Raw genomic sequence first — 25,384 nt, forward strand, 5'->3', positions numbered from 1 at the left:
CCGAGCCGCCTGCCCTCATCACCCTGCAGCGGTTCCCGGGGGTCCCGCACCGGGGACGAGGTGGAAGGAAGGAAAGGGCCAAGCTCCCCTCGGTTTGTCCCAGCGAGCTGGGAAGCCAAAGCTCTACGTGGTGAAGAGCATTGTCCGAGTTAGGAACACGTTAAAGGGAGGTTACGCGGAAAGAGGCACTCTGGACAAGGCGGAAATGTAACCCTCCATCTCCGCAGCATAAATATTTTGCTTTTTTTTTTTTTTCTTCTCTTCAGCACTATGGGAGGGGGTCGCTCCGCTTCCCTCAGGTGCACAAATCCCAGCCGCTCCGTCCCCACGTTACCTCACCCGGCAGCTACAATTGCTGCCAAATTCCCAGCGTATCTCCAACCTATCGGTCCATTTCACCTTCACCGGGCACAGGCAGAGACTGACAAAATGGCGGTGGAGCTACACCCAGGATGGATTGGGCCCCCGGTGCTCTCGGTGTGACAGCATGAGTTATCAGCTGTTGGTGTTTCCATAGCAATCGCTTGAATTTTTAGCACCAATACTGACTTTCGCCAGACTAGAAGGGAACACGGGGAGCCTGATTAACATATTGGCCTGCCTAGGAAACTGGCTAATTGCCTTTTTGTTTAATTAGCTCGTGGGGTTAAAGACAAGGAGAAGAAAGCGCTGTAAAACCTCTCCCAGTGCAGCGTTTCACCCCGACTACTAGGGTTACCTCCCAGAAAGGACACAGCTACGCACTCGCGTCTTAGAAATGGAGCAACCAGACCCCGGGGGACGCGGTATTGACTTAGGGGAAATAACTTGTACCCACAGAGAAGGTACTTTTGATAGGTAACGGGTTATCAGAGAGATTGTGTCCTTCCCAAGCACCCAACGCTGACCCGTGCGGGAGGGCAGGGGGATCTCTGCGATGCTATCACCGTGGAGCAGGTTGATTTTGGCCGCAAGATGCCACGTGTGCCACGGCAGGGAGCCTGTGGGAGAGGAAGGCGTGGCGGGAGGCTTTTGAGGCCCCTGAAGTGGACACACAGAGGGGAGCAGCCGTCCCTGGCTAGCAGAGGATATCGGAGGGTCTGGCAGGGCCAAGATCTAACAGGAAAATCTGAGATTTACAAGTTCAAGCAGAGGCTGCTGCAGGGTGAGGAGGAGGAGGATGGTTAGGTCAGTGTCCTTTGGGTCTCTCTGATGAAGATACAGATGCAAAAGCTCTGGTTTTTAGGGGTTTTCTCCAGTCTTTTCTCTTCAGAGAAGCCCATGTCAGCTGCCTGCTCTACAGAAGTGTTTCTCAGCAAAACTACAACTGATTGGATCTGGTGCTCCCCATTTTCAGGACAAAACTGCCTCCAGACGCGAGTGCCAAAGACACCCCGGGGGCCGAGACGCAGGCCCCTGGTGCTCGGCCAGGAGCTGGGGTGCAGGGGGAGCCCCTTCCCAGCTCCCCGTGCCGGGGCCCGCAGCCCCAGGCAGCTTCCTCCAGGATGGCCCCAGCGCTGCCCTGGCACAGCCACGCTCCAGGCCGGCAGCAGGGCCTCGGGACGAGCCCGACGAGTCCACCGGGCCGACACCGGCCGCGGTGAGGCCTGGCCTGGGGCATCCACCTGCCGCCGCTTTGGGGGCACCACACATCACTCCCGGGGGGGCCGCACCGCCACCCGCCCGCCCGTTCCCAATCTCTTGCTCGCTGCGGGGAAACGGGGGGAGGTGGGGGTGTCCTCCAGCCCGGATCCTGCGGGATAGAGCTCTAAGGCCCGCCGCTCCCCTCTCTCGGTTTGCGGGACGCTGTCCCTTTAAGCCACCCGGGAAGGCGGTGTCGGGCGGGGCGGGTCCACTGCGCCTGCGCCGAGAGGCCGCGGCCCGCGGGGAGAAGAGCGCGCGCGCGGATTGGGTGGCGCGTGCCTCTGGCGGTTCCTCCCTCTGCCGCCAGCGTCACGTGACTCGGCGGCGGCTCCCGGCGCGGTGGACGCTGGAGGCCAAGATGGCGGCGGAGCTGGTGGAGGCAAAAGTGAGTGAGTGGTGCCCCCGCCCCGCCGGTGGGGCCTGGGCCGGGCTGCGCAGGGCCGGGCGGCACCCGGCGGCACCCGGCGGGGGAACCGCGGGCGGGCTGGTATGGGCTCGGCTCCGGCCCCGACGGTCAGAGCCGGGGGGGGGGCGGCGCCCCAGGACCGCTCCCCCCTCGCCCGCCGCCTTTTTTACCTTAGGGGCTGCCCCGCCCCGGTCTCCGGGCCTGGCCGCAGCTCCTGCCGGGCCGGGCTTGCAGCCCCGAGGAGCCGCCCGTCTCTGGGGCTGCCCCTGAGCCGCCGGGCCGGGCCCCGGCCTCCCCCGCAGTTAATTCCCAGCGATTATTTACCGCAGGTGGCTTCACCCCGCAGAGCTCCTTCCCGTGCTCCGCGGGCCCCTCGCCCCTTCCCCGCGGAGCCCTGGGCCGGTCGTGCCCGGCCTCCCCTCCTCGGCCTGCCCTGGGCTCCCTGTGGCCGGTTTGGGGGCGCGGCCGGCGGGGCTCGGGTGCGCTGGGCGGCGTTTGGGGCGCGGAGTGGAGCTGTCCCGTCGGGTCCGGCGGGCTGAGGGCTCGGGAGCTGGGGAGGATGGCGGAGCGAGGAGCCGTGCCTGGTGTTGGGCGAGAAGCCGTCTGTCTCTCCATGGCGCGGGGGCCTGGCGTGACCTCTGAGGCCCCCTCACAATGGGATGAGGTTGACATTTCTTTGCAGCAACTGTGCCTGAAGTTGTGTGGGGCTTCCAAGGTGTCTTGTGACCCCATCGGGCCTCCTGGAGCAATGGGCCCCCACTGTGCTGTGGGTTTCTCCTTTTCCCTCTGGGTCCCCGTTCACTGATGCCCCTCTGGGAGTTGAGATTTCTCTGTGTCCCGCTGTTGGTGCGTGGCAGTGCAGAGGACTGGCTGGCGATGCTTGAGTGGGCTTCACCCAACGGTGTCATGGGGAAGCTGGTGCTAAGGGTGGTACTGGGCAATGCCAATGGATGGGAAGCGTTTAGCGCCTGCAGGATCAGTTCATCGGTGAGGATGTGGCTGCAAAAATAACATTTGGGAGAGGCTTGTTTTAGGAGGCTCTGCCCTCTCTGTGCTTTTGGGGCCCCTCTCAGTGTTGTGAGCTGAGCCCAGGACCTCTCTGGAGGTGTCCTGGTTGCCCCCATAGCAGGTGTTTGATGGGCTGTGTGCAAGCCTTCCTCACAAGGAGGAGCAGGCTTTGGCGTTAATGATCTCAGTAGTTAACGTGGCCTCTCTACTACTCATACCATCATGCAGGTCCAAGCCTCAGTGACAGGTTTTCTTTATGCGAAGCTGCTTCTTCTGTTACTGCTCAAATCTGGTCATCCTTCTACTATCAGATCAAACTCTGCTTTATGCACCGACAGTCCCAAGTCACTGGTGGTGTAGGAGCGATGTGTCTGCTGTGCTCTTGTGACTCCCCCAGTGCCGCACTGCTGAAGTATTTGTACTGCCTTGATGTTTTTATCTTTGCAAATATGCTGTTTATCCTGAAAGTTCCTCAGAGAAGACAAGGCGCTCTCCGTTTTGGAGAAAAATGAGACACAGAAAGTAGATTTCTCCAAGGTTGCACAAGTGATATCTAGTGAAGCAGCGACATGAATCCAGATCTCTTGAATCCTGACTTTCTGGCAATCAGTCATCCTTTCTCTCCTCTTTAAAGTTATCTGCCTTTTTTTTTCCCTGTCATCAAAGGTATTTTGGGGCACATCGCAACTGTCAAAAATTTTAACTACAGCCAGTAACATTTGTGTAACATCTTTTGGGCTTCTGGATAAAATGACAGATTTCATGAAAAAAGGAGAAAATAAAATGACATTTTCTTTGTAGTCTAGTTCCCACACAGGCAAAAGTGGCTGTGAAATGTTTCTGGAGTCAGTAGTTGCTTTCTTAATTAAAAATAAGTAAATAAAGCCATGACTGTTTTATTCCAGGAAATTACAAGACTCCTGTTAACTTCCACAGAAATCTAACTTTTACGCTTTTTTATCAGTACCATTACTTAATCCACAAACAAGTATGGAGTATAGGTTGGGGAAAAGAGACCTGCTGGGTCTCTGCTTCTGGTTGTTTTGGTTTTGATATTTTTTTTTTTTTTTTAACTATGGGATAACTGGTATTTCTTCTTGAATTTCTGTATTTCCCACAGACCAGGGCGGATATTGAGTGCATACGTCTGGGTACCTGTCAAGTCTATTTTCAGAAACACATACTTGATCAGCTTGTCTTGTGCGTTCATAATGCTGCTTTGTCGTAAGAGAGGATTGAAACATCAGTCTCGCCAGGCTCTGGCAGGAGTTTTAACAGAAATAATTTCTAGTTCTTAGTCCGATGGAAAGTTGCTGTATAATGTCGTATGGTCTTTGAATCTGCTGGCAGTTTCAGGCCTTCCTAGTTTCCACAGCAGCAAGAGAGTGAATTTTTGAAGATGGAGGTAGTTTTTTTTTTCTTTTGCTGCTTATCAAAACACTGAAATTGATAGTACCAGTGCAACAGCAAATGCAGCCACTGGCTGCGATCATGGGGGAGTGCTTGGCAGAGCACCTAAACAGAGTCCAGAGGCATTGTTCTCATGGGAACGTATTGCTGTCTCTGATAGTCTTTTAATATCTTTCTGTGGTCTAAAATGCATGATTTTTTATTTATTTTTTTTTAAAGAGTCTGTGTGTGTAGGAAGGATTCTGGAAGGTCTTTTGTCTGTACACATAGTATAGAGGTGCACTGAAGTACAGTACGAAGGATTGATGTCCCCAGTTCACTTAAATGTCATCTGCCTTCCAGTTCACATTCATTTTCTTCCCTTGCCTTACGCTAATAACGTTTGAGATGAAGTTTTTAATGTAGCTCTGTTACCCAAAGGTGCCTGGGAAGTTTGGATGCTTTGAGCCTCTGTGCTAAAGGGGTTGATGTGCTCTTTCATGCGAGAGGCGTGCTGTTTGAGATGTTTTCCTTTGTGGTCACTCTTGCTTACAGTCGACCTGCCTTGAGGATAACCTAGTATTTATCACAGATGATTTTTGAGTAATTTGATTACGATCATAGTCTTTCTCTGATTTTGATGATGTTTCAGTTGATGATGGTCGCTGTATTTGCTTGACTCTAACAAGTACCTAAGAAATGGGATGCTGGTCAGATGAATAACGTCTGGTTTGAACAGAAGGTTTGGTGCCTTTCTTATAAGGGATTTTTTGGTATTTTGGATTCCAGTTGTAGAGTATAGTGCAATCTGACACTTTGCCTTTTTATAACTGTAAGAACATTTTTAATTTTTTATCCCCCAGAACATGGTGATGAGTTTCCGAGTCTCAGATCTTCAGATGTTGCTGGGTTTTGTTGGCAGGAGTAAAAGCGGACTTAAACATGAACTAGTCACCAGAGCATTGCAATTGGTCCAATTTGACTGCAGCCCTGAAGTATTCAAGAAAATTAAGGAGCTCTATGAGACTCGCTACGCCAAGAAGAGCTCCGAAGTTGCGCAACCTCAGCCGCAGCAGCACCGGTCACCCGAGACACTCTCCATACATTCATCGTACGACCGCGGGAGCACCGTTGCTCGGACTTCTATCTCCACTACTAATATTGACTATCCTGCGCTCTATGGGAAATACCTTAACGGACTGGGAAGGTTGCCACCCAAAGTTGCGAAGCCTGAAGTTCGGCTGGTGAAACTTCCCTTCTACACGACCCTGGACGAACTGTTGAAGCCGACGGAATTAAGTGAGTTTCCAGTATGCTGGTGCGCGTGTGATGGACTTGATCTGGGGAACAGAAGTGAACCAAGTTTGTCAGAACGTGGCAGTGTTTTCAAGGATCTGTAATGTCATGTGACAGAGGAGAGATTGGTTAATGTGGTGGTGGATGCCCTCCTGTCTCACCTCATACTTAGAGTTTAGAGAGGAATATTTATAATCCAGCTTGTGGGTGTTGTTGGTTTTTGTTTGTTTGTTTTTTTTTCTTTTTTTCACTTGCCTTAGAACAGGAATGTGGTCACTTTGAGATGTACTTTGAAAGTCTGACTTGTTTGGCTGTAGCTCATGTCTTTTGTTGGGATGCTGCTGTGTTGCACGTTGCAGTCTTTCGCTCTGAATCATAATCTGCCTTCCGTCTCCGTAATTTGGCAGTATACCGATGAAAATCTGTCTGTGTTGGTGTTGCACCTGTGCTAAGCAAGAATGCTGGCATATTCTACACTAATGCTATTTTTCAGTGCTTAAAATACCTGACCTAAAGCCTCCTGTGGATGAAAGAGGGTGGTACACACATCAAACAGTATTTCTTTCTTTTCTTTTATTTTCTTTTTTTTTTTTTTCGTGCTTGTCAGTTACTTGTACATGATGCTGAGTATTTTGAGGGCCAGCTAGGAAAACCAAAAGTGCTTTTTCCCACCCTGGAGCTAGGAGTCTGATTTTTCATTATTTTAATTCTGAGAAACAGTATAGTCATGGATGTTAAATATAATGTTCTTGTAGCAAAGGCAGTGCATACAGAGCAGAATTATCACTGTAGGCTGCTGAGCCACAATGTCTCAAAGTCAAGGTGGTAATATCAGGCTTCACTACAAAATGAACCTAGGGCTTGAGAAGCTGTTCTGTCTTTGCTGAAAAAGTGTTTGATGTGCGTGTGGATTGGAGGAAGAAAAAGATGGATGAAGATATGATTGCACAGGTACAAAAAATATTACTAGTTCATCAGACTGTATGTAACTAATGCTGTGACCCTTGAAACAGTCAAGGGGTTACTGCCTTGCTCAAGGCAGCTAAAATATTCTAAATGGGTTAGTTCAGTCTTAAATGTGGGGTGGCATTTGTTAGTCAGGAACACAAATGTAGTATTTTGAAGGAAAACAAAGAGGTGGAAACATCCAGAGATACGAGGAGAGCCCAGATGTACTTAAATTAATAGATTTTGTTAAAAGTTGACATTAAATTTTCTACATCAGATCAGAACTGAAGTCTCATTAAATTTAGTATCTCGCCTCTGATAGCTGACACCTCCCTCGGGTCTGCTTGTTCCCTAAAGCATATTTGACTAATTTTCTGTTTTGATGCGAGTGTTTTCAGCTCCGCCGTGGGGGATTGCTGGTGAGTATCTGGGTATGAACAGATGTTCAGTCTTCATTGTCCCAGTCAGCTGTTCAGAACCTAACGACGTCTTTTAGGCACTTGTTTAGTTTTCCCAACCTGGTGACCTGCAACTATAATTCCTTCTGCCTGCACTGATGTGAATAAAGGAGCGTTTGTTTCTCTGTAAAACTGGGGTTACTTCAACACTGCATAGATATCGACTGCTCCCCGCTGCTACCTGGAACAACTGGGTGCTGGAGTAACTTGCGACATTAGAATTTGGAACAGCTGGGTGCTGGACTTACTTCTGATGTTAGAAGTTACCCTTATAGAGGGCTCTGCTTAGTGTGGGAGGTTGATAAAAGAAAGTGCTCTGAGGAAAATGAAGTGTTTTTTCCATATGGAAGCTGCACCCGTTCACGCTTTGTTGCCCAGATTTCCCATTCTGTGTTTGGACCAAGCTCCTTGTCAATCTCAGGAAGTCGTGATGCGGCAGTACCTGAAAGAGACCTAAGATCTTGGATCCGTTTAGAAATGCCCAGCTGCTCTTGTAGTACCCCATTTCCCTAGGCTATAAAAGAGATATTTTAAGCATAGAGCCATGGTGGGAGTAGGGGAAGCTTAATTTATGTGTTCCAGACTTCAAATGGAAGCATCTTTATTGATGAAAAGGCTCTCTTGCCTATTTGAGATTATTGCCTTGAGATCAAAGGTGAGGTGGGCGATGCCTAGTTTGGTATGTAGGCAGAGTCCCTGAAGAAGTATCAAATTGCTATTAGACTTGTAGACAAAGGTGGCTTCAGCTAAAAGCAGATAGATTAGGTCCATTGTGAACCAGCTAATACCTCATATTTGGTAACTGCACACCGTCAGTTTAAGTATTGAGTTTAGCATCTGAGTTATCTACGTGAAAACAGCTTCTGCTGCAGCTTTCTGGTTTGGTCTAAGGATGCCAACATGAAAGGATTCTTCTAATTTACTGAAATTGCCGCAATTCTCTTGGGTAGATAAGGCTTAAAATTAAGATTGATCAGATACCTTTTCAGAGGAAATGAGCGCTGATATCTTTCCTGCGTTGTATTTTAAGTAGCTAACAAGTGGCGCATTCGTGTGAGCTCTGTGGTATGGGAGCACCTCGCTGATAGTGTACTTATCCTCTGGTACCTTTTTGGGGAAAAAGCCTTGTGAATATAGTTTTTGACAGTGATAGTGTGCTGTAAGGAATTCTGAATGATTGTTTTGTTCCGAACGTTAGCTGTGACAGCCTGTACTCACTGTAGATACTGAGGCTTCTGGGCTTCTCCTGGAGAGATGCCAAAGGAGATCTTGTGGTGCAGCTGTGGGAGCAGAAGGCCATGTAGGCTGGGAGGTCTTGCCACTGTGAATGTAAACAGGCTTTGTTTGGTTTTGTCCTTTTGATAATACCTGCCTTGCAGCAGTGGCATTGCTCTTCTGTCTGTGGAAGTAGTACAGCTGCTGCTCAAACCCCCTCCTCTGAGGCCAGACTTCAGTTGCTGTAAATGGGGCCACCAGTTTTGTGACAAAAGCAGCTCCATTCCCCTACTACAGAGCAAACACTACTGTGTTGGGTGATCTCCAAGGAATACCAGAAAAGCACATGCTCACAGTGTTGATATATCCACCTAAACAAACTGCATTATGTGTTAAAATGAGTGCTTCTGCTGCTTACAAAAATAAGATGCCATACAGCCAACTTGCCCCCTCTCCCCAGGCCCTTCGTGAACACAGATGCCCTTCAGTCTACTCAGAGCAAGTCCAGTAGCCAAGGAGAAGGAGGGGAAAAATACCCAAGCAAACAAAAAGAACCCCTCTGTGTTGTATTGGACTGTTCTGGAGGTGTGGGGATGTGAATGAGGACTCACAACAAGCTCCTCAGCCCTACAGAAGCCTCTTGTCAGCAGCGCGTCTCTGGCTGATGTCTTTGGCATCTCCAGACACAGTGATGACAATATGATTTCTCTTTCCCAGGGGTATATAATGCCTTTAGTGACTTTGGCCAATAAGTAATAGTGAGTAACGTTACCTTAAAAAAAAAAAACAAAAAAACACACAAACCAAAAATCCCTTTGGCGCAGGGAAGCCCTAAAGCCCTGAATCAGTGTAGTTCTTATTTTGTGTGGCATGGTCCAGCCTGCCAGATCGAGAACTGCAGATGAGTTTGGCTTCTCAGAATGGGAATCCATTGCAATTACATTGGGATAAAGTCTTTAATATGGCTTGCCAATCCTTTTGGGTTTTGGAAATTTTATGTCTTGACTCATTCTGAGGATTGCTGATCAAGCTCAGTCTTAAAAATTGATTTATTGCTATTGCCAACTGATAAACTGATCACCTTTTGTAAGTCAAGGGGCTGAGTTGTGTGCTGAGACGTCTGTCCTGGAGAAAGGATGAAACTTGGTTATCTTAAAATATTTAGCTTTAAAAAAACTTTTTTTTTTTTTCCCTGGCTGCTCAGCAAAGAAACAAATAGTTGATTAGGTACTCTAGAAGTGTACCTCCTGGAGTTCAAGCTTATTTTCCAACATTAAGATTTTGAAGGAGAATTGGGTCTTTACACAGGTCTGTCTCAGGGAGGTTTTTCTTCCAGTCTTTCAGGGCTTGTTCTTCTGCACTTTTCTCCGAAGCATCCAGTTCTAATTGCTGTTGGAAACAAGGCATGCATGGACACATCCTAAGTCCACATCTTTTGATTTTTGTTTTCCCTTCAGCAGTTTTTTGTCGGGGTAAAATGTCTCTTACTTCACGCACGAAGAGGAGAGTTGTTAACTAAGTAGCTGTGGAGAAAACGTAGGCGCCTGACTGTGTTTTGTTCTCCTGTAATGGTGGTTGCACAGTCGAACTGCGTAGCCCGTCGGTGGCTGGTGCTTTGCAGCCAGGGCTGCTGTGCAAACCCCCCGTCGTGTCCCGTACGTGGTAGCCATGGTCTTTCAGCCTCAGCCCCCGAGTGATACTCGCTTCTGGTGTTGTCAGCAACTACTTGGTGTGTTGCAGACATGAGCAAATTACCTGGTTTGGGGTTCAATAGTGTACTGGTTTTGATGCTAGAAAATTTTGCTGGAGAGGTGATAGAAAATTTGTTGATGTCGTAGTTCAGCCCCAATCAGGACCAGACTATGCGGTCTCTCTCTCGCTCTCCCCCCCTCTGAGAGAACAGGGAGAGATGATATAAGAAAAACAGCTCAAGGTCTGAGATAAGGACAGGGAGAAATCCTTAAAGTTACCGTCACGGGCAAAACAGACTCGACTTGGGGAAAACTGTTCATTTATTTCTAAAATCAAAGCAGGAGAATGAGACAGGGAACACGATAACCTTCTCCACCCCTCCCTCTTCCCGGGCTTAACATTATCTCTACCTCCTTCCCCCCCCGAGCGGCACAGGGGGGAAGAGGGAATGGGGGTCGCGGTCAGTTCATCACGCGTTGTTTTACGCTGCTGCTTCATCATTGGGGGAAGAACTCCTCACATTCCTCCCCTGCTCCAGCGTGGGGTCCCTCCCACGGGCCACAGTCTTTGTGAAACTGCTCCGGCGTGGGTCATCTCTTCCACGGGGTGCAGCCCCTCCAGAACGGCTGCCCCAGTGGGGCCTCCACGGGCCACAGCCTCCTTCAGGCATCCGCCTGCCCCAGTGTGGGGTCCTCCACGGGCTGCAGGTGGATCTCTGCTCCACCATGGCCATCACCACGGGCTGCAGGGGAACCTCAGCCAGGAGCTGCATTACTGCTCCCCCTCCTTCTGCACTGCCCTTGGCGTCTGCAGCCGTTCCTCTCCCAACAAATTCTTCACAACAGGCTGGCAGATGCCTCTCAGGATCTTTTTTACATCTTGTTCACTTCTCATCTCTCCACTTCTCTCAGCCAGGCCGGGCCGAGTCGGGCCCAGTCACCGCCCAGCGGGAGGCCAGAGGGTGAGGGGTGCAAGGCCCACAAGGCTCGCGCCTCCCCCTCTCTGCCCCTGCTCAGCATCTTCACATTTTCTCTTCTTTTTTTTTCCTGTTTTCCCCTTAAATACGTTATCTCAGAGGTGTTATCAGGGAACATTCTGTCACCAATTGGCTCGGCCCTGGCCAGCAGCGGGTCCACACTAGGCCCGGCCGAGTCCACTGGACACAGGGGAAACAACTCCCAGCAGTTTCCTACAGAAGCTGCCACCGCAGCCCCACCTCACTAAACAAAACCAGAACGGTTGGATACTTCACAGGGTTTGACTTCTGGCGCTGATGGCACCCTCTAACCGTGCCAGGCCGTGCTGTGGGCAGCATGCTTTGAGCTTATTTTGTAAAAGAAGGGAGAGCTGATAAAAATGCAAAATAACACATGAACAACCTCTCAGCTTTCCTAATCAGGTTTGCTTTGTCTTTGTGTAGCTCAACAATCGGATGACAGTGTGTCTATAGACAGTTATCTAAGCAACAATAGTAAAATAATTTTTGTTGTTGTTATCATTCATCACTTTCTAAAACTAGCAGTCCTTATGAAATGCTTTGCTTCTTGATGACTGTTTTGGTCAAGAGACATTTGTACAGAAGGTGGAATTTTATGAAAAGTCCATAAAGATACCTTAATTTTCTTGTTTTTTTTTTTTTTTTTCTTTGTCAAGCTCTTTTTGCATTTTTAAAACTGGGTTACCGAAGGGAAGTCTCTGTAGTCATTGAATCAGATTGTCACCGTGTCTTCCAAGATCTTAGGTCTGCTGAGGTTTTATCCTTCCTTCATCTCATCTTATTCATAGACAGTAAAGCACACTTTTTTGTAGTTCTCAAATTCTGATATATTGGCTTTGAATAAACTAGTAATTGAAGTGGTGCAAATAAAAAAAAAATCCAATTCCTGCTAAAAAGAAAAAAATACATATTTTATCACTTCCTCTTCTTTGTGTTTATCCTGTGACTTTCACCAGCTCAGGGCCTTGACTTCAGTTGGAAATGTGTACTGACAATAAAATTTACCGTGTTTGAATGTAATAAAAGGTACTAAGCGGAAGTTGGAATGTAAGTTTTCCACATCTCAAGCTTAATTTTAACCATGTTAAATGCATTTGATTTTAAAATTGTGACTGGATAAAAGGGTAATTAGTGCTGGATTCTCAGTTAAGTGTTCTGAAAGTGTTAACACCCTACCTGTTAAGGCACCCTCAAGGTCATGTGTCTGTAAGTCACGTTTTGTCTCTTACAGATGTTTTTTTTGTGATGCTTTTTAAAATTATCTAAGCTGATCTTTGTTGTTATTTCCTTTCTTTTGTAGAATCAGTCTGATCAGTCTGGTGGTTTCATGCTTTCATGCCACGCATAGGTCTCTTCTTATGCGTCTTTGAGTTCTAGTCTCCACACTGTGACGTCACTTATGATTTGTTCTTATATAAACACATGATCGTTGGCTCATTGATTATGGGGGGCGGAGGTGGGGAGGAATTAAAAAAAAAAAAAAAAAAGCAGGTCCAAATGCACTGTGTACTATTAGTGTGCTAACTAGCAAAACAGGCAAGCAATAAATGAGCAAAGCTGTAATCAACAAAATGCATGATGGTTGGAATTCTTGTGCAGCTGTATGGGAGAAAACAAGACTTAGAAGTAAACATAGCTCAGAACACTTAAAAAAAAAAAAAGCGCCATGGTAGGAAGAGCTGGATATTGTCAATTTGATGTACAGTCTTTTTTTTTTTTTTTTTTTCTTTTCTCTTCAGTTCCACAGAATAATGAGAAACTTCAGGAAAGTCCGTGCATTTTTGCATTGACACCAAGACAAGTGGAGTTGATCAGAAATTCCAGGTACTTCTCGCTATGTATTAAGAGTTCAAGAAAATATAGCTGTGTAATTCCTCTGTGCTCCCTGTCTGTGGAAGCCTTTGTTCTCTGTAAGGAAACACAGTTTGTTTGAGGACGTTAGCAGGCAGGCTACCTCTCATGTGAAGAAAATATCTTTGAGGGAGGTGGGAGGTACAATTTTACCCATCTAAGACCTTAAGTTTCACTTCTGCTTCTCTAATCTTGCTTTTGAATAGTCTGTTTGGGCAGGGAAAACAGTATGAAATTGTTGATGACCTAAATTCTCTGTTAAGCTTGTGTTGTGAATATTTGCAGATTTTTCTTTGCAGCGAAAGTTCAAAAGCTGTACATGTAATGCTGTTTGCATCTGAAAGAAACCTTCCTTGTTGTAAAGGATACTATAGTAACTGCATAAGAAAACATCTTGCACTGATTAGGATTTACCCTGACCTCTGTCGTGATGCAACTTTTGATTCAAACAATGAAACGCCTAGGAAATGTCAGTGCAGGCAGTAAGGCTCTTTTGCTGACCCGCTCCTTTGGTCCTTGCTGCCGTGAAAGGACAATGATGCAGAATTGGTCCTCCAAAACTAAGCGTAAAACCTTTAAATATTTCTCTTCACAGTAAAATCATACTTATAGAGTCGGAGAAAGATGGTGTTTCTTGAATATCCTACTGTTGCGATTCCAGTAGGTCAACAGAAGCAGTGCAGGGGAAGCTGTTTGAAGGCTTAACAGAAAGGAATTTATATACCACGCAAGTCTTTAAGGGTGATTAAAAACTACACATGTTGTAGCTGATTTTTCACGCTCTTTTCTCTGTGCATTCAGATTTGTGAGAAAATTTTCACTGTCGGTAACACAACTTAAATATTTCATAGCAGGGCTTTCAGTGAGAGTCTAGAACAATCACTCAGCACAGGTCCATCTTCTTCCACTGCTTGTGGTGGTATCCAGATGTGTTCCTCCCAGATTTAAAACTGCCAGGTCAGCTTCTGTGTCTGTCAGCTGAACTGAGGTTCCATCCTTTCCACCCCCAAAATCAAAGCATTTATACTAAAACACTGAATTGGAATGTGAAACACTTTCAGAGGCAAATCAAGACTAATTTGGGGATCTTATCTAATACCTCACATTGTGTGCAGAAATTAGAGTATGTTTTGCACTTGTGTATAAAAACTCCTAATAAAATACCCTTGTTCTGTGGTATGTTGCTTTCCTGGTACCAGCTGAAATCTTCTAATGAGTATTTCTACTGAAGCTGGCAATGTTGACGGTTATTCTGCTGGTGCCATGACACTTGGTTCCTCGGTTTGCATGAACAGCTTTAGCTGAACGATTGAACAAAGAGAGTCTTGAAAGAACACTGGCAGGTAGACCTGACCTTGAAGCCTAGTTTTCGTAAGTGCTTACAAATCAGCAAAAGGATGCCAGGCACAGTGGTATCTTTCACCCGACACTTTTGCAGTTTTGAAAACCCAGAGAAAGGTTGTAGGATGGTGTATTAGAGAAAAAAATAATTATAGGACCACTGATATTGTCAGGGGGAATTATACATTTTTAATAAAATTCTGTAAAATAGTTATTTAAAGATTTATATTTAAAAAAAAAATTGAGAACTAAAACTATTGAGTCTGGCAAAAGTGGCAGCTGATTTTTGTTGCTTTTTTTTTTTGTGGGTGTTTTGGTTTTTTTTTATATATATATATATAATTAATCTGAAGTTTCTGTTTCTCCGTTAATTTACTAGGGAGCTGCAGCCCGGTGTGAAATCAGTTCAGGTTGTGCTAAGGTATGTCTGAGCATGGGGTTGGCTTAACGTCAGGTGCGGAACAGGGGAGGAGGGAATGCTTTATCAAAATATGTTGACTTTCAATGTGGTTTTCATAGCTACAAAGATAACTTAGAGTAAGTTGTTTGTTCACATGCCTAACACAAGCATCTTAAACTTCTTCTAAGCTCTTCCTACATGTACTGCTTGAGTTAGTGCAGTGTGTCGGGTTTTGCTGCCCAAGTATCAAGCCTGCATCCCACCTGGGAGAGCCGAGTGGAGTTGGGTTTGCTTTGGCCAGATGAGGGAGCATGGGTTGGTGTGGTGGTGGTTTTGCTGGTAGCTGTTGATGTGCAGAGAACTTTCAACATGCAAACAGCATGAGGGTATTGAGAGATGTGTAATTTCTTTGCAGAATCTGTTACACAGACGCTAGTTCTCCTCAGGAGGATCAGTACCCTCCAAACATTGCGGTGAAAGTGAATCATAGTTACTGCTCCGTGCCGGTAAGTCAGCTCAGCCGTGAGGTGTGAAGGACTTGTGTGATTTAGAAGGAAATTGTTTTCCTGGTGAATGCAGACAAGAAGCTAGAGTATAAAAGAGCACTGCTTAGTTTAAAGCTAATTTTCTGATGGATTAGCTGTGTTGTTAATAAACTGTTCTTGCAAAAAGACCAAATCCTTTTTACTTTGTACTTGGTCTCACTATTCAGCTCCCTTTTACCCCCTCTCCTTGAAAACTGTGGGTGAGTAAAATTCAGTGAAGCTATGAATAGATGTACTCACATACAAGCATCTTGAGTGAAAAAAAACCCATATAGTTAATCTTTCTGCCTTAGGGCTACTATCCATCAAACAAACCTGGAGTGGAACCTAAAAGGCCATGTCGTCCCATCAACCTCACCCATCTCATGTACTTGTCTGCAGCGACCAATCGCATCACCGTTACCTGGGGCAATTACGGGAAGGTACGTGCCAAAGGAAATTGCACAGAACTGCACAAGCGAGTGCAAAAGAGCAGCCTCACTCATTCTTTCCCTTCCTTCTCTCATTAGAGCTATTCCGTGGGACTGTACTTAGTGCGGCAGATGACCTCAGCAGAGCTGCTGCAAAGGTTGAAAACAATTGGGATCAAACATCCAGAACTCTGCAAAGCACTTGGTGAGTATGTCTGCTTATGAGGTGGTTCGGGGATGTCTGCTGTGTGCCTGTCAGACTGCAGCATTCCTGATAGCCGGGCCGCTAAAAATGTGCTTGGGGAACAGCTGCCAAGTTTTATACAATTTCTTTCCTCCACTTGTATAAAAACACTTTTTATTTGAACAGACTTGCTAAGCTGTATGTCACTTGTGTGAAGTTGCCCCAAATCTGCGTGCAAGTGCAGCACTTCTGCAGCGCGTGTTTCTCGTGGCTCTGCAGAAGCTCTGAATCACTGTGGTTGGATTTAGAATTTGTCCCCAGGTCGTATCGTGGTGAGTGCCGCTGAGGGCCGGTGTCGTTCTGATGCGAATGGCTTCATGCCTTCACCTGAGTAATTATGGGCTGACGAACATTACCACAGCCCCTCGGCCTTGACCCACTATTTCCAAAGGAGATTTCTGGAGCAAGGGATCCTGGTGAAAGTGTCCTGCTGCCCCAGCCCCCTGTGAGTCCTGGGGACTGGCAGTGGGATTTCACCACCAGCACTTCCGTATGCATTGAGAGCTTCAGAGAAGAGATGATCTCGAGAGATGCTTATCCTAGACCATTCAGGTAAATCATCATGGTATGAGGCAAATGCAAAACGTTATTGAAAATGAAGGGAAATTACTTTTCCAAGGTAGAATCTGGCTTACAGCTCATGAGAGTCTGGAAGATTTCCAGTTATTTAATGTTACTGGAGAGAGCGTTCTTGCTATTTAGTTCTACATGGGAGTGCTAACACCGTGGGTCGTGATGGTCTTTAAAACATGCTGTTCAGATTATAAACAACTCTTATCAAGTATGAGAAACATAATCTTGAAGACAGATTGTAGTTCATAGGGGAGATGATGATTTCAGGCATGTCCAGTCTTCACATGCGTCATGCACGTTGTGGAACACACTGCTGTTTCAGCCAAATTTTTGATCTTCGTGTTAAGTGCAGCATTTCTGCAGCAGATGCTGAACACCTCTATATCTGTGTGCCACACCAAACACTGTCCGTGGCAGTCCTGATCACGTTAGACCGCTTTGACAGCCAACCCTTACCTATTGACATAAGAAATGAACATTTCCCTTTGTTAAGTGTCCACCATCCTCGCGCTGGCTGTGCTCCCTTTTTTGCTGTTCACCAGAACCTTAAATGAAGTGCGCTGAGGCTGGCTTTTGAGTTGTCCTAAACTGCAGAGGATCCTCTCGTTCTTCTCTGACACTTCTTGAAACCGGTCTCAGCAGTGTGTTCCCTTTAAAGCGAGCACTTGCAGAATGGCCTCTCAATCTGAGTGGCAGGCGGAGGTTCTCAAAGCAGCTTTCTTGCCTTTTCCACTTAATAACAAGTGTGTGCCCCCAGTTCTGCTGAGTTAGATAACTAACCACTTTGGCTGTACTTCGGGGCAGAGATGAGCTGCATTTGGTGACCTTAAATTTAACCAAATAGGAATGTTGTCTTGTTTTGCTTCCTTTGGCCTGTTACTGCTTGGAAGTTGTTTGGACATCTGAAACTGGCAGGCACAAGTAGCTTATAAACTTTGCTTTTATAGCTCTGGTCTGTTCTGCAAATGATTCCGTATCGTGTTCATGGCAATATCCCTCAGTGCTCGCTAAAGCTGCCCTTTGATTTCGGTTGCGTCTCAGGGCTGGCTCCTCTTCCTTTGCATATGCTTTTGTTGACTTTAGTGTAGGAACGCTGTCTGAAGATAGAAATGCTTACAGACATGGCTGTGGATCCAAAAGCAGTCTTAAGAGAGCCTGATTCTAGTCAGGAGGTCCTAGTAAATGCTTGTTTCTCCTTCCCATGTGTCATAGTAATTGATGTACAGAGAATGCTTTTACAAAGAACTTTACAAAAGATTAAGCTTGAATGAAAATCTCCTAATGTGAAGAAAACAACACCAAATTCACATCTGAGAAGTCGCTCTCTAATTAGAGCTGTGTGTTACAAAATGGCATGTAGCCTCATTGTCTGGAAACATCTTGTTATGATCTGAAAAGGTCAGAATAAATGGTTGACTTGCTCCAAAGAAAAACGGTGATGGAAGTGTCAAAGGCCTTTTCAGACAGCAGCGTTAGCAGCCGCTACTCTTTAGGAGCTGTGTAGTAGTTTAAAGCTAATTTTCTATGTTCTATGTTTCTGCACCTTGATGCAGGACCTGCATGTGTAGGACCTGTATGGTTGCTGCTCTTTTTGGTTTGCCTGCAGCTCCTCTGGGTTTTCCTTTCAGGATGCATCAGCGAGGGCAGGATTCTCTAACTCCTTTCCTAACATCTGATTCTTTCTAAATATATGCTGGATCGCTGCTTGTGACTGTTTTTTCATGGCTGCCTTGCTCTTTGAGCTGTCTGCCCTGGTATCTCTGGTCTGTTTGTGGTTCCTGTGAAACAATCTGCTGGAATAAATGAGCTGGCCAGCATATAAGTTGAAGAGTTATAGCCCAGCAGCACTAAAGGAGGCTTGTTCATTAGGTGGGGAAATAATGGGATGTGGTTTCCTGTCAGTTTGACTGAATCCTGTGTTTGCTTACTTCTGGGGGGACTTTCTCTGAATTTCAGGGGGCAGGGGGAGGCAGTTAACCCTGTCCTATTGCCACTGATCTCGGAAGGGAATTAAACCCACTCTGCTTATACTAATGATCAGATAAGCCTAAACTGACTTCGTTCCAGAAGTCTTGCCATGTGCTAGAGCTCTGTCCGCCCACTCTTTCCCTCCATACAGGAAGTCCAGGTATGTGGGTGTCTGTCCCCTCCAGAGTGGGACAAAGTTAACTCCCAGTTGGCTGCCTTGCTGTAATATTAACATGAAAAAGCTGGTCAGCAGTGGGATTTCCTCTACCCCAGCTGCCCAGTCTGTAGTTTGTAAATAAGAGGTGTAAGGGTCGCTAAGAGAGCATTAACAGTGTAGCTGGCAGATAGCATGCGGATGTTGCCCTCATCCCAACACCTAAGCCCATCCCGGCTCCTTCGTTTGGTCTGCCTGGATGAGAGGCGGCATGTGCAGTTTGGCTGGGAGAGCTAGGCTGTTGGGATGGGGGATCTGTAAGAAAAGGTGATCCGGGCTGACCAGAAAGTGCTCCAGCTGCCTGCAGACCACGAACTGCCTCATCGTGGAGAAGGTTTTTGGCTAGCCAAGCAGCATCTCTAGTGAGCTCTGCGGGTTGCACAAGCCTGGTCCCGTACAACAGCTTTGTCTCCTGTGTCCTCTGTCCCTGACTGGCAGAGGTTGTCGTCTGTGGGGAAAATGACTCATATGCAGCCAAGGGCTGTCAGTGAGCTGCTTGACCTGTGCTACACGTTGTTTCTGAGGTTTGAGTTTGCATCTCTTAAATTTTGTGCCCTCTACTCTTACTGCAGTAAAAGAGAAGCTACGCTTGGATCCAGACAGTGAGATTGCCACTACGGGTGTTCGTGTCTCTCTTATCTGTCCGGTAAGTCTTTGCAGTATATTTCAGTCTGGTTTTGTCAAGAAACACTATTCTACTGTCCGAGCAGCCTTGCAAACTGATGAACTGTTTTGCTTGGGAGGAGAAGTGTCTGGTGAAGGCTTGGGTGGGTTTTATCGCTGATCTTCTGCTCTTTGGTTCAACAGCTAGTGAAGATGCGGCTGTCTGTCCCTTGCCGGGCGGAGACCTGTGCACATCTGCAATGCTTTGATGCAGTCTTCTACCTACAGATGAATGAGAAAAAGCCGACATGGATGTGCCCTGTGTGTGACAAACCAGCACCCTATGACCAGCTAATAATTGATGGGTGAGTACGTACACTTCTCTGTCCTCAGCCCCTTTCTTTTTTCCCGCTGGGTGCAGCATCTTGTCTTTTGGTCTGTGTGTCTGATTTGAAGTTCGCCTCACGTAAAGTTGGAAGCTTATTCTGCTGGCACATAATATTCTGACTTGTTTGTCTTGGTGTATTAGAGCAAGGCTTCACTGTTTGTCTACCTTTCTTAATTTTTGTATTACACTGAAGAGTTTTGAGAATCAAGCATTTAGTGCCTCACTCTCTTCATCAGGCAGATGAACCTGCACAACTAGCTGCCTTGGTTGACCGATATCATACTGCAGGGAATTAACCACTTTATAAGCAGCCAATAGGGTGACTTTTTGATAGGGAGCATCTTCCTGTTTTCTTGTTGGTGTGAGGTGCTCATCAGCTCACAAGCAATTCTTGGCACAGTGTAAATGTGATTGGGGGATCTTCTCTGCCAGCTATTGAACTGGAAGTTGTGCCACATGCAGCCCCTGAGAGAGTGGTACAAATGCAGTACTTGTACACTCTCTGTAACTGTTCCCGTGGGTATTGTGAAGATCTTAGTGTCAAGGATGGGAAGGATACCTCAGCAAGGACTGTTTCTGTGTTTTGCATGCCTTGTGGGGGGGGGGGGGGGAAGCAGCAGGTTCGGATGCACGGAAGAGACAGAATTAAAATGCTTTGGAAATACCATCCAGGTTGGAGGCTTTGTGGGTCTGCCCGGGCTCCCTGGGCCTCCTGCTGTAGTTCCTCTGGGGACACTCGGTGGTTGATCTGTGCTAGCAGGCTGAGCCTGTGCAGCAGGGCTGTGGGGTGCTCAGAGGACCCTGAGGGCTCCTGGCTGTGGGAGGGGACACCGGTGCACTTGTCAGGCAAATGGGGAGTGCTGGGATGGAACCAGCTTTTGTTAGAGCACTTTTAGAGTGGGTTTGCAAAGGGCAGACTGGAAATTTTTGCCCCAGCTGTGCATTTGGGTCTGACTTGCCCTGTTGTGGGCCAGAAGGACAGAGCCACACCAGCATCCCCATGCTCAGTGTTCCCAGCGAGGCAGCCCCTGTCTCTTCTGCATGAGGGATGTTCTCTTTCTACTGTCTCCTCTGAATGTGGCATAGTTGGAGGAGTGCTGTGAAAGCACAAGAGGGAATTAAAGCAAAGTAAATTCTGAACAGCATTTGGAAAAGGGTGAGGCAAGAAATGCATGTCCCGAGCCCTGCCAAGAGTTCTTCTGCTGTGAACTGGGGAAAGGTTGCTTTAAACTTGGCACTCGACTTGTCATCTGGTTCCCTGTCCGTCTGGGAATGGTGTTTCCCATATCTGGACTATAGAGCAAGTGAGTTTGCTCTGTCTTTTTCCCAGAGAGAAGAGCGGAGGGCTCACCATAAGCTAGGAGAGCTGGAGTGCTACAGTTAGCAGTGCAAGAACACTTTGGAGGTGATGCTCATATATCTAAGTGAGGTTTGATACTGGAGAGCTTAAAAATGCAGTTGTGTGCCAAGAGAATTACTGTGAAAAGCAGGAGATCTCCCGCTCCTCGTTGCAGACCTGGCAGATGAAGCCCTATATGCAAACTGCAGAAGGAGCGAGGCTGACAGCAGGGGCCACCTGAGGCAAACCAGAAACCTGGCAACGAGGCTTGTCAGCTCCAGAAATACGGGTTCCAGAGGCTATCTCTAGAGAAGAGCACCATAAATTGCCTGGCTCTTTTCCAGGAGTAAAGGAAGGAGCACGGAGTGAATTTAATGTGAACAGTAATCTCCACCAATCTCCCAGATGAAGCTTTGTTGCCTCAAAAGGCCAAGAGCCCGTTTCATGGGCTGGGACCACTGACCTCCATAGTGGTACTAGCCAAGGCAGGAGCAGTCCTGAGGACTGGTGGAGGAAGATGCGTGGTTCTTGGCTTCTGGAAAACGATCTCCACCCTCCTGGTTGTGTAACTGGCCTCTAACGTAAATTGCTTCAAAAGTAGGGAGAGTTTTCTGTAGATTCCCTCAAAAGTGGGAGGAAATTGTTCAGGTGCGTCCAGCTCCCTTTGCGCCCAAGGCAGTGAAGTAAGCAGACGAGTCTCAGCCTGGATGATATATTCCCAGGGCCTGGCTGATAATATTCCGAGCGTTGCTGTGTTTGTAGGTACTGACTTGATCCAGGAGTTGCGGCTTTTTAGACAGTGTGAAGCAGCCTAAGTGTAGATAACCTGTTTGCTTTGTCCTCTGGCCAAAACCAACAGGAAAATCCAGTTCCTTTGAGATCTCTAAGGAGGCTGCTGAGACTGAAGAGGAAGGTGTGAGGGGCTGGATTGTGGAACCTCCACATGTCAGCAATGCACCTGTCCCTCCCGGACGAGGAGGAGGTCGTCGTCACTAGTGAAGGCTCAGCAGATTTCTTTGTCCCGGCTCTGCAGTGCTCGAGACTGGGTTTCGGTACCAGTTCTATGGCTGAGGTGATCTTCAGACCTCCCTGAAAGTAAGCTAGAGGGAACCTGGCACTCAGCTGGATGCTGTTAGTCAAAAAAGGGGCGTAGGCTCCTGAGGAGGGAGGTGGTTGGTGGAGTCTGAGATCCCCTGGGTCTTGTCAGCTTTTTTGGAATTGCAGCCTTGGTGGTTGCTCCGCTGGATGACAGGACCATCTGTGGAAACGCTTTTCCTTCTTTAGCTGGGAGAAAGTAGAACCTTTCTCCCACCAGTGTGCCATGAATAGTTTTCTTGAGCGTGTAAGATTTTGCTGTTAGCTCCCCTTTATACTGAAGGGGGAGTGCTCAAATCCGGAGGTGAATAAGGCCTTGCAGAACAGTGGTTCCAATAGCATGTCCAAATAAACGTCCCAGGCAAGTGGTGGGACACAGCGGAATAAAGCCTGTACCCGGTTTCTGAGGCACAGTGAGCCAGAGTAAGGGCCTCATTTTCGTTAGTGCCTCTGTGATGAGAGATGGCTGACATCGAGGTATCTACACTGGGTTTATTTTCAGCAGAGAACATGTTTTTCCTGTTACAGGAGGCTGTATATATGGTTTTGGTGACTGCTGTGGTGGCTTTGGGAAATAAAAATAGGAAGGAAGTGAAGTGCTGCTTGTTGGATTGCTTATTTCTTGATGCCATAGGATACTTTGTCCTTTGCTGATGCCTCGGTGCGAATCTACCTGCATACAGCCCTAGATGGGGCGTCAGGCATCTGTCTGGAAGCGGCACCACAGACTCGGGAAACTGGGTGAAGAGGCAAGACTGTCTTCTAATTGCACGTAATTAAAATGTTAGTTCATGGTTTAGGTAAGTTGTCAGAAAGGACTGGGATGGTTTGCACTGTCAGAACCTGTACTTGTTTAATGGGAAATAAAACAAGCCATTGACTGCAAGGGCTGTCTGTTGGCAGCCTTCTGCCAGCACCAAATTTCTTTTAAATTCAGGGCTGTTTAAGGTGAAGATCCAGGTTGATGGCCCCTCACTAAATACGTCCTGCTAATTGCCTCGAGCTTAATAGATGGCATCTTGTCTCCTGTCCAGGCTCCTGTCAAAGATCCTAACAGAATGTGAAGACGCGGATGAAATAGAGTACCTGGTGGATGGCTCCTGGTGTCCCATCAGAGCTGAGAAAGAGCGGAGCTGCAGCCCTCAGTGTCCAATATTAGTTCTAGGTGAGTATCTCTGGAGCTAAAGACTTCAAATTGCTGTAGGAAACATGCACAAACTGCAAAAGCAGAGTTCCCCAGCTGGCTTGGGAAAAGCTGTGAGATATCTTAACACAAGTTTGGGTCTCCGAACTTCCTCTGCGTAGTCTCTTTGTTTTCAGCCTCTCCAAGAAAGGAACAGCATGGCCAGGGCGCATCCCATCCCTGCGGAGGAGGGCCTGGCCCAAATGGGGTTATTCTGCAAAGCTGGATTGTTTCCAGAGTGGCATCAAACAAGTTTGTCAGTATGTGCACCTCTGCAATGACCCCTGAAATGTCATCAGCCAGAGCAGCCTGGAGCAGCGCTGCACTACTTTTGTGGGAAAAGATGATTTTGGCTGGAAGTGTGCCTGTTGGCTGGCCCGCACGAGGCTGGGTCCTCTAGCTGCGGTGGTGTCTGCTGACGGGGTCGGCAGTGCAGTTGTGTAGCTTCTTGCTTTGGCCGGGCCGGTTCCTGGTTCTCGGGCAGGCGCTGTTGGGTGCTGTAGCGAGTCCTCACCCCAGAGAGAGCATCAGGTTTGTGGCACTGGGTCTTTTTTTTTTTTTTTAGGCAACTGCCTGAAGAGAGTTTGTTTCAGGCACCCCTTTGCCTTTTAGACTTGACAAGGAAGCATTTCTTTCCCAAGAGGGTGGTCAAACACCAGAACAAGCTTCCTCGAGGAAGGTCATGCCTGTCACGGTGAATGCCCCAAGCTTCTCAATGTCCTTGACAACACACTTTAACTTTTGGTCAGCCCTGAAGCGGTCTGGCAGTTGGAATAGATGGTGGTTGTAGATCCCTTCCAACTGAAAAATCTTATCTTTGAAGTACCACGCAGCCACGAGAGACCAAGAGTATCGGAGCATCCCCTCAACTGGCCATGAAGTGTCTTAATTAGTCCTCTGCTCACCTCTTTCAGGTTCTTCAGATGTGAACGGGCTGTTGCCCACTCCGAACGGTAACGGTGAGAACGGCAAGGCCACTGCTGACGTGGTGGATTTAACACTGGACAGCTCATCATCGGAGGAAGAGGAGGAGGAAGATGAAGATGAAGATGACGATGATGAGGGACCCCAACCAAAACGACGCTGCTCTTACGAGAAAGGTTTAGTTTCTGCCTGCTGACTGCAGAAGCAGCTCTGAATCTCAGAATGGACAGACTTGAATACTCTGGTGCTTATTAAACTGGAGGAGGGGGAGAATGTCCTCTCCCACCTCATCTCCCATCCTCCCTGATCTCCTTTGACTTTCCTGTTCCAAATTAATCATTAAAGCAAGAGAAAAAGTTTAAAAAAAAAAAAAAACAAAAAAAAAAAAACAAAAAACCACCACAAAAAAAATACCAACCAACCACAAACAAAAAAAACCAAACCATTGAGCTGCTTCTTGGTTGGAAAACGACCTCACTCAAAGCCTGACCCTGAACTGGAGTCTGAAGTAAGGAAAGTGTCTTAAGCCAGGCAGTCAGAATCCACAGCTCGCTGGTCTCTGCTGCCCCTCACCAGGACGGCTGGAACCGGTGCAGTTCACCTGCAGATCTACAGGACATCCCGCTCCTGTGCATCTCCAAAGCTGTGTGCATTTTTATTGTCTTGTTGATTAACCATTCCTTAATTAATCGAAAGTTTTTGCTGGACGTGTGAGTCCGGGGCGGGGAGGTGGGGGGGGGAGCGGGGCGAGGGTCAGGAGAAGAGGGGTGGGTGGGTGAGGGAGGTTTGTATAACCGGGCAAGCATAGAGGGGGTTTTTAGGGGTGGGGCCAGGGGGGCACGGGGGGAGAGGGAAGAGATGTACGGTTGGAATCGCACTGTTCTAGATAGGAGCTCCAGCAGCTCTGCACCTCATGTAAAGAGACACGTTTTGAACCTTTTAACCTAACCTGACGGTAATGTAGAAATCGTGCGTAGTGAATCGTTTTAGTTGAGCAGAAGCCATGGGGAGGGTGGGGAGGGCTCGAACCACAAATCTGTTGTATTTTTGAAGTGCAATAACTTGGTGTTTTTGAAGACTTAAAAGGGCTGCGCATTCCCTTTTCTTTGAGAAGGCTTTGTTTCTGGAGGCGGTGGCAGTGACCTGCAGGACAGCTGGACACCTGGCACGTGAGGAGGAGCGGGGTGGGGGGCGAAGGGTGCTTGGGCCTTCGAGAAAATGCCAGGTGGGGGAATCTCAGTTTCTAGCCAACTACCTCGGTAAACTCCAATTCA

The 25,384-nt window shown here is 47.4% G+C and overlaps 1 protein-coding gene across 1 annotated transcript; it reads left to right on the plus strand.

The window, feature by feature from the left end:
- Positions 1–1,953: 1,953 nt before the first annotated feature.
- PIAS4 (protein inhibitor of activated STAT 4) lies at positions 1,954–24,825 on the plus strand. The gene is made up of 11 exons (XM_086767381.1): positions 1,954–2,008; positions 5,290–5,725; positions 12,772–12,856; positions 14,604–14,645; positions 15,040–15,130; positions 15,463–15,591; positions 15,679–15,784; positions 19,151–19,224; positions 19,386–19,546; positions 23,038–23,168; positions 24,101–24,825. The coding sequence occupies exons 1-11, from the start codon at positions 1,982–1,984 to the stop codon at positions 24,304–24,306; spliced, it is 1,488 nt and encodes a 495-aa protein (XP_086623507.1). The 5' UTR covers positions 1,954–1,981; the 3' UTR covers positions 24,307–24,825.
- Positions 24,826–25,384: the final 559 nt, after the last annotated feature.

The sequence above is a fragment of the Chlamydotis macqueenii genome, chromosome 26, assembly GCF_036417535.1.
Source record: "Chlamydotis macqueenii isolate bChlMac1 chromosome 26, bChlMac1.mat, whole genome shotgun sequence".
Classification (NCBI taxonomy): Eukaryota; Metazoa; Chordata; class Aves; order Otidiformes; family Otididae; genus Chlamydotis; species Chlamydotis macqueenii.